Genomic DNA, 14,086 nt, shown 5'->3' with positions numbered 1-14,086 from the left:
GCAGATACCTTAACAACAGCCCACCCCAAAGATGCTCTCCCATCTCTTTCCTTTTTAGCTGCTTTAAATTTTTCCCCAAAACCTTTTGGGGGCTCTAAGTGAAGAATCAGTAGATTTAGTGATGTGTCCCAGAGCCGTTTAAAAGGTCAAGATGCATGTAAAGAAATGGTGGGGCTTTGACCACATGGTGGCAGCCACCATCTTGACTTTTTTGACCCACCCACCCCATGTGGATGCCCCAATGTATCCTATGCAGCGGCACATTCTCTGTTCCTCCTCAAACCTTCTTCCGGGGCACCAATGCCCAATAAAATTAATCTCTCTTCTTGCTGCAAAAAATCTCCTGCCATCAACTAGATTATGGGGTGAAGCCAGTATATTCTCCCAGTTTGTGTGGACCAGGCACAGGGTACGCTGGGCAATGGCCCCCCACCCCAGACACCCCCCCCATTTTGCCAACCCTCCCTTTTCTTGTGTCTACCCCCCCCCCCCACATTTTGGTTTGCATAATCATAAAAAGCCATTTATAATTGCTCTCAGCTGCTTCCCAAACTATTATTCCTGTTTTCACTTGCCATGCATGCCATGGTTTTCCTCTTTAAAAAAATCTTTTGTATCCAATCTATTTTTAAGCTTTCCGGCTTATTTATTAATGTTCGTTATTTCTTTTTCTGGCAGCCTGGTTGGAAAGGTTTTTTTTTTTTCTGACTGATAAGCAGGGGGTGCGATAGTTGATAACACAGAACGAAAGGACAGGAATCAAAAGAGAAGCACGTTAGAAAAAGCAGCCCCCCAGCCCCGAGGACTTTCATCTGGCTTTGGTTAAATTGAAGAACAGCTTAACAGAGCATTTGGACAACACTGCCCATCGCTCGCTTTTGCTAGGCCGACGTGAATGATGGGAATTGTAGTCCGACAATGTCACAAGCTCCGGAGTGGGAAAGGGAGTTCTGAAAGTCATCCGAGCTTCGGGATGTGCAAGAGACGATCTGAAGTGGAGGCCAAACGGAGATCATGAACAAGGAAAGCAAGGATGCTCTGGGCCAAGAGGAGTGTACCTGTCACGGATCTGTGTGAGTCACCGTTCGGGGTGCCCATCTGCTGGCTGGAAAGACATAATCCGAATGCTCCAATTCATCCCAAGACACTATAGTAGGGTCCTCACTAAGCAGGTCAGTGAAAAACTATCACCTGTGATAGTGCAAAACTCCGTTTCAATCTTCGCTGGCTTTTTGTGGCATAAAGCACTACAGCTAGTCCTCGTTTAACTACCATTTGTTTAGTGATGATTCGGACTTACGACGGTGCTAACTTGCGACCTGTCCTTGCACTTACTACCATCGCAGCGTCCCTGTGGTCACGTGGTCACGATTTGGGCACTTGGCAACTGGTTCGCATTTATGATCATCGCAGCATCCCGTGGGCATGTGATCACCATTTTCAACCTTCCCAGCCGGCTTCTGGCAAGCAAAATTGATGGGGAACCGCAGGATGCACTTAACAACTGCCACAAAATGGTCGTAAAATTGGGTCAGATTCACTTAATGACTGCTTTGCTTAGCAACCAAAATTCCAGTCCCAATTGTGGTCATTAAGTGAGGACTACCTGTATGCAAACCCAGGTTGACAAGTAACCTTGATCAGTAGGAATTTTCTGCATCCAGAAAAGCTAAGGGGACTCAATTGTACATACTGCAAAACTGGAGATTTACCAGCATTTGAAAGGGTCCCCAAAGAAAGGAGAAGACAAAAATAGAGCAGAGTCAAGCATCATGCGGAGAGGCAACAGGCAACTACATGCCAGCAATCTTGCCTTGTTCGATTTACAGCTTTTGTTGTTTATTCGTTTAGTCGCTTCCGACTCTTCGTGACTTCATGGACCAGCCCACGCCAGAGCTTCCTGTCGGTCGTCAACACCCCCAGCTCCCCCAGGGACGAGTCTGTCACCTCTAGAATATCATCCATCCATCTTGCCCTTGGTCGGCCCCTCTTCCTTTTGCCTTCCACTCTCCCTAGCATCAGCATCTTCTCCAGGGTGTCCTGTCTTCTCATTATGTGGCCAAAGTATTTCAGTTTTGCCTTTAATATCATTCCCTCAAGTGAGCAGTCTGGCTTTATTTCCTGGAGGATGGACTGGTTGGATCTTCTTGCAGTCCAAGGCACTCTCAGGATTTTCCTCCAACACCACAGTTCAAAAGCATCGATCTTCCTTCGCTCAGCCTTCCTTATGGTCCAGCTCTCGCAGCCATATGTTACTACAGGGAACACCATTGCTTTAACTATGCGGGCCTTTGTTGTCAGTGTGATGTCTCTGCTCTTAACTATTTTATCGAGATTTGTCATTGCTCTTCTTCCAAGGATTAAGCGTCTTCTGATTTCCTGACTGCAGTCAGCATCTGCAGTAATTTACTGCAGTAAAGATTTACAGCTAGTCCTCACTTAACAACCACAATTGGGACCCGAATTTCAGTTGCTAAGCGAAGTGGTCATTACACAAATCCAACCTGATTTTATGATGTTTTTTACAGCGGTTGTTAAGCGAACCACACAGTCATTAAGTGAATCACATGGTTGATTTTGCTTGCCAGAAGCCAGCCTGGGAAGGTGGAAAATGGCAATCACACATGACCATGGGACACCGTGATGGTCATAAATGTAAACCGGCTGCCAAGCACCCAAATTGTGATCATGTGACCATGGGGATGCTGCGACGGTCATAAGTATGAGAACTGGTCATAAGTTGTTTTTTTCAACACCACTGTAAGTCTGAACTGTCACTAAATGAATGGTTGTTAAGTGAGGACTATCTGTATTCCTACACTGTAGTAGCATCACTTGAGGATGCCATCATCCTTAGTCACGCTGCCTTCAACTACAAGATGTGTGGATTTCAACTCCCAGAATTCCCCAGCCAGGATGAATTCTGGGAGTTGAAGTCCACACATCTTAAGGTTGCCAAGTCTGAAAAACACTGAACTACAAAATGCATGAAATACATTTTACAAAATGCCACAGCCCATCCCTTGGTTGGTGCAGATGACTGGGAATTAACAATCAAAGCTCCGCCACTTCATCATTGCAACATACTGTATATTTAAAAAAGGGGGCAGAGATTCAATTGAGTGGTCCCAGCTGCCATCTTGACTTTTTGGACCCCAAATGGCCCTCCTTTGGACTGTCCTTAGGGCAATTAAAAGATCCTGTTCAGTGTCAGAATCCAGGTTTTCATTCCCTGCTGCCAGCCCTTCGAGGTCAGCCAGGTTAGGAAACGCAAAGAGTGGGGATTCCAGGCATGCTCTTCTCTGCCCTATCTCACATCAAACAAAATCAAGGCAGGGTTACTCTGTGTTCCTTTCTCGTCGTTTCCTCATTCTCAGGGCTGAGTAATTTTTCCTCTGTCTTTTCTTCACGTTCACTCCTTCCTTCCCCAGCCGCAAGGCCGGGCTTCATTCCTCCACACCCGCCATCAAAAACTGGAGCAGGAGGCTCACTAGAAAACGGATTTTCCAAGGAATGGCATCTGACTTTGGTGGGTCCATCTGCCTGCCTGTCTGTCTATCATCTTTATCATTTCCATCTATCTTCTCTATCTATCCTTATCTATCATCTCTATCTAATATCTATCTTTATATCTATCTTATCTACCTACCTACCTACCTATCTATCATCTCTAACTCATCTAATCTATCTTCCTATATCATCGTTATTATCTATCTATCATCTATCATCCATCAATCTATCATTTCTCTCTCTCTCTTTCTCTCTCTCTACCTATCTAATCTATGTCATCTACAGTATCTATCTAATCTATCTATCTATCTATCATCTATCTATCTCCATCGAATTTATATAGCCACCCATCTCACAAACGTGACTCTGGGCAGCGTACAAACAAACAAATCATTAAAACATTAAAAACAATTAAACAGAAATATGCCATCTCTTCCTTTTACACCGCTGGCAAAGATTTAGCTTCTTCTAGCAAAGATTGGCAGGCCCGCATCCTTAATATGCTTGTAAGGATTTTTTTTTCTTGCCACCTTTTAAAATATTGTTTGAAAAGCTTATTTTTTTTAAAAAAAATCCACAGGTGATTTTTTTCATCCCGTGCACGCCACCTGACATCATCTGCAGAGCGGAGGGATATGGCTTTTCAGAAAAAAGAAACAGCAAAGACAGTCTGGGAACTGAGCGTGTGGCTGTGGTCTGAATTAGAAACACATAAGAGGATTTTCCTTGGATCAAAGCTGCAGCTCGCCTCGTCTGCCGGCCCCGGCCCCATCGCGGCCACCCAGAAGCCTCTGAAAGGCAACAAGCAGAATTTGAGGAGCATTGCAACTCTCTTTCCACCCGCATTGGTGAGAAATGCAGGGCGCTGCCCTTAGGCAGGAAAAACCAGATGCACAAGCAGTTCCTGGCTCAACAGTAGTGCCTACGAGAGGCATCTGGGTGACCTGGTGGGCCACTGCTTAAGAATGAGCCCGCAGGGTACTGCGGCCACCAAAAAGGCCAACGCGGTCCTGGGCTGCATTGACAAAGGGGTGGTGTCAAGATCACGGGAAGGGATGGTGCCGCTCTATACCGCCCTGGTGAGGCCACCCTTGGAATCCTGCGCCCAGTTCTGGCCCCCACAATAGTAAAACGATCCCGAGGCCCTGGAAAGAGGGCAGAGAAGAGCAGCAAAGATGATAAGGGGTCTGGAGGCCAAATCCTACGAAGAACGGCTGAGGGAACTGGGTATGTTTAGCTTCACGAAGAGCGGAGACACGACAGCAGACTTCCCATTCTTGAAGGGCTGCCACAGGGAAGAGGGCGTCAATTTATTCTCCATGGCACCTGAGGGTAGGACAAGAAGCCATGGGCGGATGCTCCTCAGAGGGAGATCCAACCTGGGAACGAGGAGGAATTTCCTGACAGTGAGAACTATTGAGCAGTGGGACAGCTCACCTCCCGGAGTGGTGGGTGCTCCATCGCTGGAGGTTTTCAAGAAAAGATGGGACACCTGTTTGTCTGAGATGGTATGAGGACTCCTGCCATGGGCAGAGGGTTGGACTAGAGGACCTCCAAGGTCCCTTCCAACCCTGTGATTCTATGATTCTGATTCCATGCATCCTCAGCAATGCTTCTATTACTACCCATTTTCAAACAGGCTGCCATCAAGAACTTCAAGCCTGTGTAGGTTTTATCTTGGAAGGCCATCCGAGCAAAGGGCCACCCTGTTCCTTGCTCCTATCCATGGGATACATTATTGGTGCAACAGACAAAGTCGTTTTTTGAAATCTCCGCTCAAAGTCTTCTGCCACAAGTCCCATCGGGTGACCGCTAGGGCCTTGTCTTCGTGAAAAAGGAAAGAGGGAAAAATTCTTTTTTCAACCTTTTTGGCCAGAGCCTGCATCATCTTACAAACCCACAATTAGGATCCCCTGTTTTTTAGCCTGGAATTAAATTGCCCCAAGTGGGTTCACCTTTGATCACAAGAGATTTGGGAGTTTAACCGCCCCCGTCCCTGGTTTTCACCTCTGCTTTGGATAGCTGATGATTTTATCGGAAAACAGCTCTCTAAAACATTTCTTGATGTTGAACAGCACACGGGCAGAATTATATTTCACCAAGCTAAAGAGTCCCCTGATGTTGCCAATAATTAGTCTGCATGCATTGCCAGTTTAAAGATGGCCTTGGCAAAGTTCTGTCAGTCTTTTTAAAATGTTTAATTGCAACCGATTCTCAGAACGGAGGAGGATTCAAGAGGAGAAAAAGAACATGGTTTGAAAAAATTCTCAAGATGAAAAGATGCTGCAGCTGGGCCAGGCTGGGGAAGGAGCAAATGAGATGCCCCAAACCAGCTCAGATGAGGAGGGTGGGGAGATTTTGTCTGCAAAATGAGGATATTGGAGGACGTGACGGTGCCTACGAGGCTGCCCCAGGGAAAGGGGCAACAGGCACAGGGGTGTTCGCATTTCCAGCCCTGAAAAACCCCTCCATGTGCTGAGACTCTTATTCTTAAGCTGTACTTTTCCCTCTGGAGAACTGCCGGTACAATTCCAAAGAGGATGAATGGGTGAGCTGCTAGCTAGGAAAAAACAAGTTGTCAGAGAGCCTCCGGGGAGCTGATCCTGCAAAGCAGGCGCCCTGCTGTCCTGTCGGCTGTCAAGCAAGAAGCCAATTTTTCTCACTCCATCAGGAAAGGCTGCCCTCCATCTGGACTGGTCACGCTAGCTAAATGGCTGGACTCGTGCCTCACTTTAGCACGGGGCTTTCCCCAGCCTGGGTGGGCGGGGGGGAATAGGGGGTCATTCTGGCCAAGGAGGATGGGAATTGTAGTCAGCACCTCTGAAAAGCATTGGTGGAAGTCGGCCCATGAGATATTTTCAGCACCAAGGAAGTTGACGTGATCTGAAGGGTTGGGCAGCATCAAAGGTAAGCAGGGCCAGGATCGTGATATTGGGCGGCTACAGAAAAGATCTGGAGGTCAGTTTTTTACTTCTTTATATTTCTTTTTTTTTCCTGCCCTTTTAGCTTTGTCCTTCTCTTATTTGCTTCTTTTTTTCTCTCTTTATACATTAGGTCTGGGAGTTTAAGTCCACCCATCTAAAAGCATGCTGGCTGGGGAATTCTGGGAGCTGAAGTCCACCCATCTTAAAGTTGCCAAGTTTGAAAAACACTGCCTTAAGGTTAAGTTAAAATTCCCCTTAAATCAGCTCAGCTGCTAATAATTCCATGGGCAAAACCGTGGTGTGTTCCTGGCAACAGCAGAGTAGTACTTTGCATTGCCTTCAATAATGAGATTTCATTGGTGGCGGTCTCCCATCCCAGTATGAAATTGGTCCAGACGGCTCAGCTTCCAAGATTGCCAAGGTGCTGCCACCTCCTGAGATGGTCGCCACAGACTGCACCAAACTGCACACCCACTTATTTAACAGGTAGAGACTCCCTTGAGTTGGGCTGCAGTCCCAGTGATGCCATGGACCTCTCTCTGGATGTTTTTTGAACTTCCTGGTTAGCTTACTGTACAGTACCATGTGTTTAAAAAAAAAGAAATAAAATTACAAACAAACTAAAAAAGAGACAACTAAGGTGCTTTCCTGGTGGTCTCCCATCCCGTGCTAACCCACTCTGACCACACTTAGTTTTTCAGAGTCCCTGTGATCATACAGTGGCTTCTACCTAATTGAGCTGCTCTTAAAATGAGACTGTAAATCTCTGGAGGCTGAAGTTATTGCTCCTTCCTTTGGCTTCTAAAAACTCCTCCATATTCCCATTTTTTAAATTTCCAACAGGAGAGGAAACCCACCCCTACTTTCGCAAATCAGTTGGCAGCTGATCAAGGCAGAGGGGCAGGGTCAGCAGGAAGAATCTCTGACCATCTCAGAGAAAAGCAGGAGCCAGGGAGACTGATAGAAGTACAGGTAGTCCTCGACTTACGACCATTCATTTAGTAACCATCCAAAGTTATGATGGTGCTGGAAAACATTACTTGCGACTGGTCCTCGCACTTATGACCATCACAGCATCCTTGCGGTCATGTGATCAAGATTCAGGCTCTTGGCAACCGATTCACATTTACGACGGTTGCAGCATCCCGGGGGACATGTGATCACCATTTGCGACCTTCACAGTCGGCTTCCAACAAGCAAAGTCAATGGGGAAAACTGGATTCGCTTAACGATCAAGTGATTCGTATGACCATGGCCAAACAGTCGTAAAACCGGGCATGATTCCCTTAATGACCACTTCGCTTAGCAACCGAAATTCCAGTCCCAACTGTAGTCGTAAGTTGAGGACTATCAGTACGCGAGCTTGCTTTCCTTGATATTTTGGGAGCCTACCCTTCCCTTTCCCCCAAAGCTTTCTAAGACAGCTTCCCTCGCAAACTGCCTTGCTGTCCTCCATGTCTCCAGGGTGCAGCAGGCGGTGGGAAGACACCGTGCGCGCGCTTGCTTGCAATTCCAGGCAGCATCATGGTGAAAGATTTACACGAGGGCCCAGAGAAACACCAGACAGAACAGCCCCACCAAAGCAACTGGTTATACTGGGGGGGGGGAAGTTTACTAAATGCTTCTTCATCCCCAGCAAATGCCACGCTAGTTTTATTCTCAGAAACATGTTTTCAATTCAATCTACAGCCTTTCATTTTCCCCCAGCCCTGTAGCCCCCTTCTTTAAGAAAATAAATAAATAAAGTTCTGTACGCAAGGCTGTCTGGTCGATGCTCAAAAAGATGCTCCTGGCATTGTCAAAACGTACCGCATGTGACCTCCAAGCCGCATGCTCTCCCTACCTGGGTGGGAGCCTTGAAAAAGTGAGTGCTGTGCTCAAAAGCCTCACAATCTTTCACCCTTTCTCCCCCGTCCCCCCTCCCCACTTCTGCCAAGACCTTGGTGGCATCTTTGTTCCCTGGCCATACCCTGACAGGGAGGGGCTGCGATGTGAACAGTGGGAGCAAGCTGTCCAAAAACCAAACAGCAACAAAAACCCTTTCGTGCCCTGCTCCCTGATTGGATAGGACCACCCCCAAAAAACTGGACCTGAAAGAGGGAGAAGCACAAAACCAGGGGGATCCATGGGAAATCTTGCAGATTTTGATCCCTCTGGGGACATTCCTGAACTGAAGAATCGTTTTCAAAGGCTACACGTCCCCCTCATCTGAGCTTTTTCAGGCTGCATCTCATTTCTGCCTTAAAATCCAAACACAGGAATATTCCCAACGGCTCCCGAAAAGCGTGCGCCGGGTAAAACCGTAGCTTGAGGTCTTCGCTCGTGCTACAGCTTGCCCTGCTTGGGCTGGCTGGCAAGATAGGGAATAAACACCGTGAAAGCATAATTGAGGGCTGGCGCTGACACTCGAGCGCATCTCCGGATTATTCCAGCCTTCTCGGCTGGCAGCCGAACACAGCCATCCACTCCTTTGAGGAACATTATGTTGGTGGCACCAGAAGAGACAGACCAGCAGCACTGAATTGCAGGGGGCACTGCTGAATCCTGCTAGCGTGCAGCCACACAGCCTCTGCATTCTGGTGTATTTGGAACAACTGCCATGTCTCGGGCGCGTGGGCACTCCACCCCTGGCACTCCGGCTGAGGATCTTCTGCAGATGGCAGGCGTTTTAGGGAACTGCCAAGGCACAGAGCAGTAAATGCAGAGGAAGAATGTTTCCTCCTTCTTAATTCAGAAATTGTTCCCATTTGGGAGTGAAACGACAACCCCAAAGCAAAGTTATCAAGGGGAGGGGACCGATGCTCAGCGCAAGAAGTGGTAAGCCACACATGGCTGATAAAAGCAGGCAGCAAGCCTGGGATCCCAGGAACCCCATATCTTGCTAAAACAGAAAAGCTAAGCTGCTAGTCCTCTTGAGGAGAGAAAAAGACTTAGTATCTTGCATCTCTGCAGCAATTCCTGGTTCGTACTAATCACAGACCCAGCATTTTAAAGCACTGTTGAGAGCTAGCTGCTGTCTTGAATATGCAGCCCCAAAGCACCTTTGAAGCCTGAGCATCCCTCCAGGGTCAAAGCAGAGTTTTCTCCTGGCAATCCTTTCATTGAGGGTGCTGCTGTTCTACACGAACTTGCTTGTCTGCAAAGTAGGAACTTTTACAAACAGGTAAAATTAAGTTTGGGTGGTTTAGCCACCCTCAGTATTCAAAACTGACTGGAATTCAAATTTTCCAAGCTCCTTTGCCAGTGGCATGAAAAATCTGAAAAGCAGGGACAGGAGGGGCCCCTTGGAGGGCTCACCTCCAGGGCTGTCCTTGGCACAGTGAGAGAAAAAGATTTTGTGCTTTTAATGAGAACAGAAATTCAACAGGTGAGCCTCTCTAATAACGGTGCAACTCTGTGGTGAGTAAAACTCATTCCAGTTGAATTTCTGCCTTCAAGACAGAGGCAAGAAGGGTTTAAAACTGAGGAGGGGCAACCCTTATTCAAAGAACAATTAAAATTAATCACAGCAGGAAAGGAAACCACTTCCATGCTGCCCACACCTATTTTATGACTAAAGGTGGTAGACAGCATCTATGGTCCAACTGAACATTCAATGCAGCACTTAAAACCAGCAATTCAAACCAGCAATTTTCCCCTTCCTACTCTACAAGGTTGTTGTTGAGGGGGAAAAACTAGGCTGCTTTGTAGGAGAAAAGGTGGGGCAGAAAGAGATAAAATGTATACGTTTCTTTGCATTAGTTCCATTTTTTACATTTCCTCCCAAACTCACTCCTGCTCATTGGGATGATCCTCCTGCCTTTTATGCCCACAACAACAGCCTTGTGAGGTAGGTTGAGCTGAGGGAGAATGACCAGCCCCAGGGCACACCCAATGAGTTTCCAGAGGGAAAGTGGACTTGAACCTGGATCTTCCTGGGTCTAGCCAAACACTAACCACTATGCCACACTGCCTCTCTTAAAAGGCAGGGGTCACTTTCTCTCCAAGCCTGAACCGGCCCTTTTCTCAAACTCCAGCTCCTCCTCCTCTTCCCTCTCCCCCAATCCAGGTTTGTTTGTTTGGCTTCCTTTGTATCTGGGGTTGCCAATGTTTTCATGGGTGGGACCAAAACAGAAAGAAACCCAAACTTTAGAATTTTTTTTTTCTCAAGCCCACCCTTGGCATCTGACTGTGCCCAGCACTGTCCTCCAAGAATTTAAGCCTGGTTGTTCTCCTGCTTTCCCTGAATCTCTGCATGGGACTGTCTGTCTCCTGTCCCCAACATCTTGGACGGTGAGTGAGACCTTGTTTTCGGACCGCCCGCATTTTCCCTGCCAACAGCTCTCTTCTGCTCACTGCCGACTGGAATACAGCGAGGGAATTCTAGGAATACGGGCGAGGGAATTCTGCTCCCGAAAGGCGCAGAATTCCTGCTTCGTTTGCTACCCGCATCGCTTTTGCAAGAAGCCCCCCTGCCTCGCCTTTCGGTCCCACCCAGCCCCGTGTGCACCCGGTCGTCGCCGCACCATTCAGTGTTGATCTCGCAAAGAGATGCAACTGGTGGTTTTCAGCAATACCCTGGCACTAGACAAGGGGGTTGAGGAGGGGGGGGGGAGGCAGGGAAGTGGGGAGGGAGATTCCCTTCTGGGCTGCCGCTGGTCCAGCGGGGAGGAAGAAGGCTGAAAGGCTTTCCTGCTGCAGCGGCAGTGGGCTAGCGACTGCCGCAGTGTTCACCCGTCCGTCCCGCCCAAGGTGGTCTTCAGAGATGCAAGGACGCCGAGGGGAGGGCGGCGGGGGGCTGGAGGGCAAAGGGAGGAGGCCTCTGGGAATTAGAAATGGGTGGAACTGCTGGGGGGGGGGGCAAACTCCAGGAGGGGACCCAGGAAAGACATTTGGAAACCCAGGGTGCTGTTGCGGGGAAGGGGCCGTTCCTAAGAGGTAAAACACACTTGGGGGCGCATGAGACCGCAGGAGCCCGGGAGAGTGGGAAGAAGAAGCGGCGAATGGTCACTCAGCAGAGATCCAGGGGGGTGGTGGGGGTGGTGGTGAAGGTGTTAGGCGGAGGGTGCCTCGGCGTGTTCAAGTTTCCCAGCAGCTTGAGAGTTGCGAAAGGCGGCCCGTCCCCGCACCCACGAAGGGCGCACCAGCCACGAGGCGGAAGGGCGCTTCGCCAGCTCCCCTCTCTCGCCCTGACACACTCGCACTCGCACGCTCACACTCGCGGGCCCGCCGCACGCCCGGCCGCCCCACCCCAACCCCCCCACCCCGTCTGGCACGCGCGCAGCCCCGCCCCCCCACCCCGCCAGGGACCCGCATCCCGGCGGCGGGGGTCCTTCCCGGGCGGGGCGCGCGACCTCCTCCGCCTGCCCCGCGCCCGCCCCGTCCGCCCCCAGCCGGGGCGGGCCGGGAGCGCCGCCCGCGGGCGCCGCTGCCCCGCGCCGGCCCGCGCGCCCAACTCCGCCGGCGACTTCGCAACTTACTGCAGTCGTCCGACTCGTAGCCGTCGGCGTCGCCCGCCTCCTCCTCGCGCGGCTGCGGGGCGGGCGGCGGGGGGGGCTGCTGCTGGGCGGCGCGCCCCGCGGCCGGCGGCGGGGCGGCCCCGGTCCCGTAGGCGCCGAAGAGCTGGTCGAGGTCCTCATCGTCGTCCCGCGGCGGGGGGGTCTCCGAGGGGCTGGGGCTGGCCGGGCCGGCGGAGGCGGAGGCGGAGGCGGAGGCGCGGCGGCTGTGGCTGCGGCTGACGGCGGCGGGGAGGCCGCGCGGGAAGCGCGGAAAGTAGTCGGAGATCTGCTTGATGGGGCGGATGGGGCCCGGGCAGACGTCGATGGCCATGTGCTCCTGGATGCTGATGGGGGGCTTCTCGCCTTTCCGCAGGGTCATGCAGGCGGCTCCCGGAGGGGCGCCCCGCTTTCGCCGCCGCCGCCGCCGCCGCTGCCGCTGCCGCTGCCCGAGGATGGCCGGGCGGCCGAGAGAGCGCGGAGAGGCGGTCGCCAGCCCCGCCGCGCGCCTCCGAGTGCCCGCCGGAGCTCCGGCACGCTGCTGGCTGCTGGCGGGCGGAGTGGGTGGCAGCGCGGGAGCGGCGGCGGCTGGGCAGAGGCAGAGGCAGGGGGTGGGCATTGCGGGTGATGTCACCAGCTCGCCGCCGAGCCGAGCCCAGCCGAGCCGCGGAAGGGCCGGGCAGGGGGCGGCCGAGGGCGGCGGGGCGCGGGCAGGGCGGCGGCCGGCCCGTTCCCCGCCCGCCCTCGCCTCGCCGGCCCCTCTCGGCCCCCTCGCGGAATACGGGCCAGGGGAGGGGAGGGGGATCGGCCTGCCTGCCCAGCCTCGGGGAAGCCCCGCGGCGTCCTAACGGCAAGCCGGCGTCCTAAATCCTCCACCGGTAGCCCCTGGGCCTCGCGGGTACCCTGCTCCTGCAGCTGGAGGCTCGATGCCGCTCGCCGGCAGAAAGGGGCGTGTGGGGAGGCTGTGCATCCTTTCCCGGAGCACGGAGTGCCTTGGCGTGGGGAGGCCTGGTGTAAAGAGTGGACAGGAACTATCTATCCATCTTCTGCTGCGGTGGGGGTTGGAAGCGATCTAAATTCTGGAGGCGCCCTGGATAAAGGTGGGGGGCAATGAGCAAGCCCCCTCCTCCTTCTCCCCATTTCCAGGCATTGTTGCTATTGATAAAGCCACACCTGAGTCCACTCACACAGAGGCCCACACACACCGAGGCGCATGCTGTGCGGCATTGCTGTTCATTGGCCAGTATAAAAAGACAGCCGCGGGCCTCCTGCGGAAGCCCCCTTGGCCTGGCTGTCTCTCTTTCTGTTTGGGGCGTGCCTCTTCCTGTCCCCTTCCCAGCGAGATGCCATTACGGTATTTTGGAGACAAGATGGGCAGGATCCTGTTGTGACTCAGAACTGTTGCTTCTAACACAGGCTGACTCAACCCAGCCACACTCGCACATCCGCACACACCAATGAGTGCAGGTAGGGTTTCCCTGCCCTGCCTAGATCAGCCTTCCCCCACCGAGGGCCCTTCAGTTGTGGGCCCTGGAGCCTAATACTAACTGGAGGGACCAATGAATTATGCCTGTGGGTTGCAAAGATCTAGCCCAGTGCTTCCCCAGCCAGCATGCCTGAAGATGGGTGGACTTCCACTCCCAGAACTGCCCACTCAACATGCTGGCTGGGGAATTCTGGGAGTGGAAGTCCACCCATCTTAAAGTTGCCAAGGTTGAGAAACACTGAGTTGGAGTGTTGTGTCTCATGGTGATAATCTAGTCATAATCTGGTGTTTTGCAATGCAGTATCAAGACCCAAAGTGCATCCGGAAGCGGGGAGGTGCTTGCAGGCTTTCCCCAAATCCATGACTGTTCCAAAGGCAAGTGAAACACCGGCAGCATCTGCTGGAAAAAGGAGATGAGCAACGGCTGGTTTGGACCCAAAGGGGCACATCCGAGCGCCCTGTGGCAGGTGGGATTGATGCCAGGCACTAGCTTCTCCACGTCTGGGTGGCCTGAAGATTGCAGAAGGGCAGAGTGTAATGGGCAGCGGGAGGCAACTAGATGTAACCTGAAGTCCAAGGTGGCACGCAGCAGGCAGAGAATGCGGATCAGCCAGGCGGGTGTGAAGGGGCTGGGCTGGGCCGGGCCGGGCCGGGCCGGGGGATCAGGTTTCAAGCCTCACAGCCAGAACTTT

At 51.9% G+C, this 14,086-nt stretch overlaps 1 protein-coding gene across 1 annotated transcript in view; it reads right to left on the bottom strand.

Annotated features, from left to right (window-relative positions):
- Window positions 1-12,291, bottom strand: part of DOC2B (double C2 domain beta) — a 151,990-nt gene extending 139,699 nt beyond the window's left edge. Inside the window, exon 1 of the mRNA XM_063296438.1 lies at window positions 11,894-12,291. Within this exon, the coding sequence (XP_063152508.1) occupies window positions 11,894-12,290 (397 nt within the window). The 5' untranslated portion in view covers window position 12,291. The remainder of the gene's footprint in view (window positions 1-11,893) is intronic.
- Window positions 12,292-14,086: the final 1,795 nt, after the last annotated feature.

Source organism: Candoia aspera, chromosome 1 (assembly GCF_035149785.1).
Source record: "Candoia aspera isolate rCanAsp1 chromosome 1, rCanAsp1.hap2, whole genome shotgun sequence".
NCBI classification, from domain to species: domain Eukaryota; kingdom Metazoa; phylum Chordata; class Lepidosauria; order Squamata; family Boidae; genus Candoia; species Candoia aspera.
The sequence above is the reverse complement of the archived record's forward strand: the minus strand, read 5'-3'. Positions and strand labels throughout refer to the sequence as shown.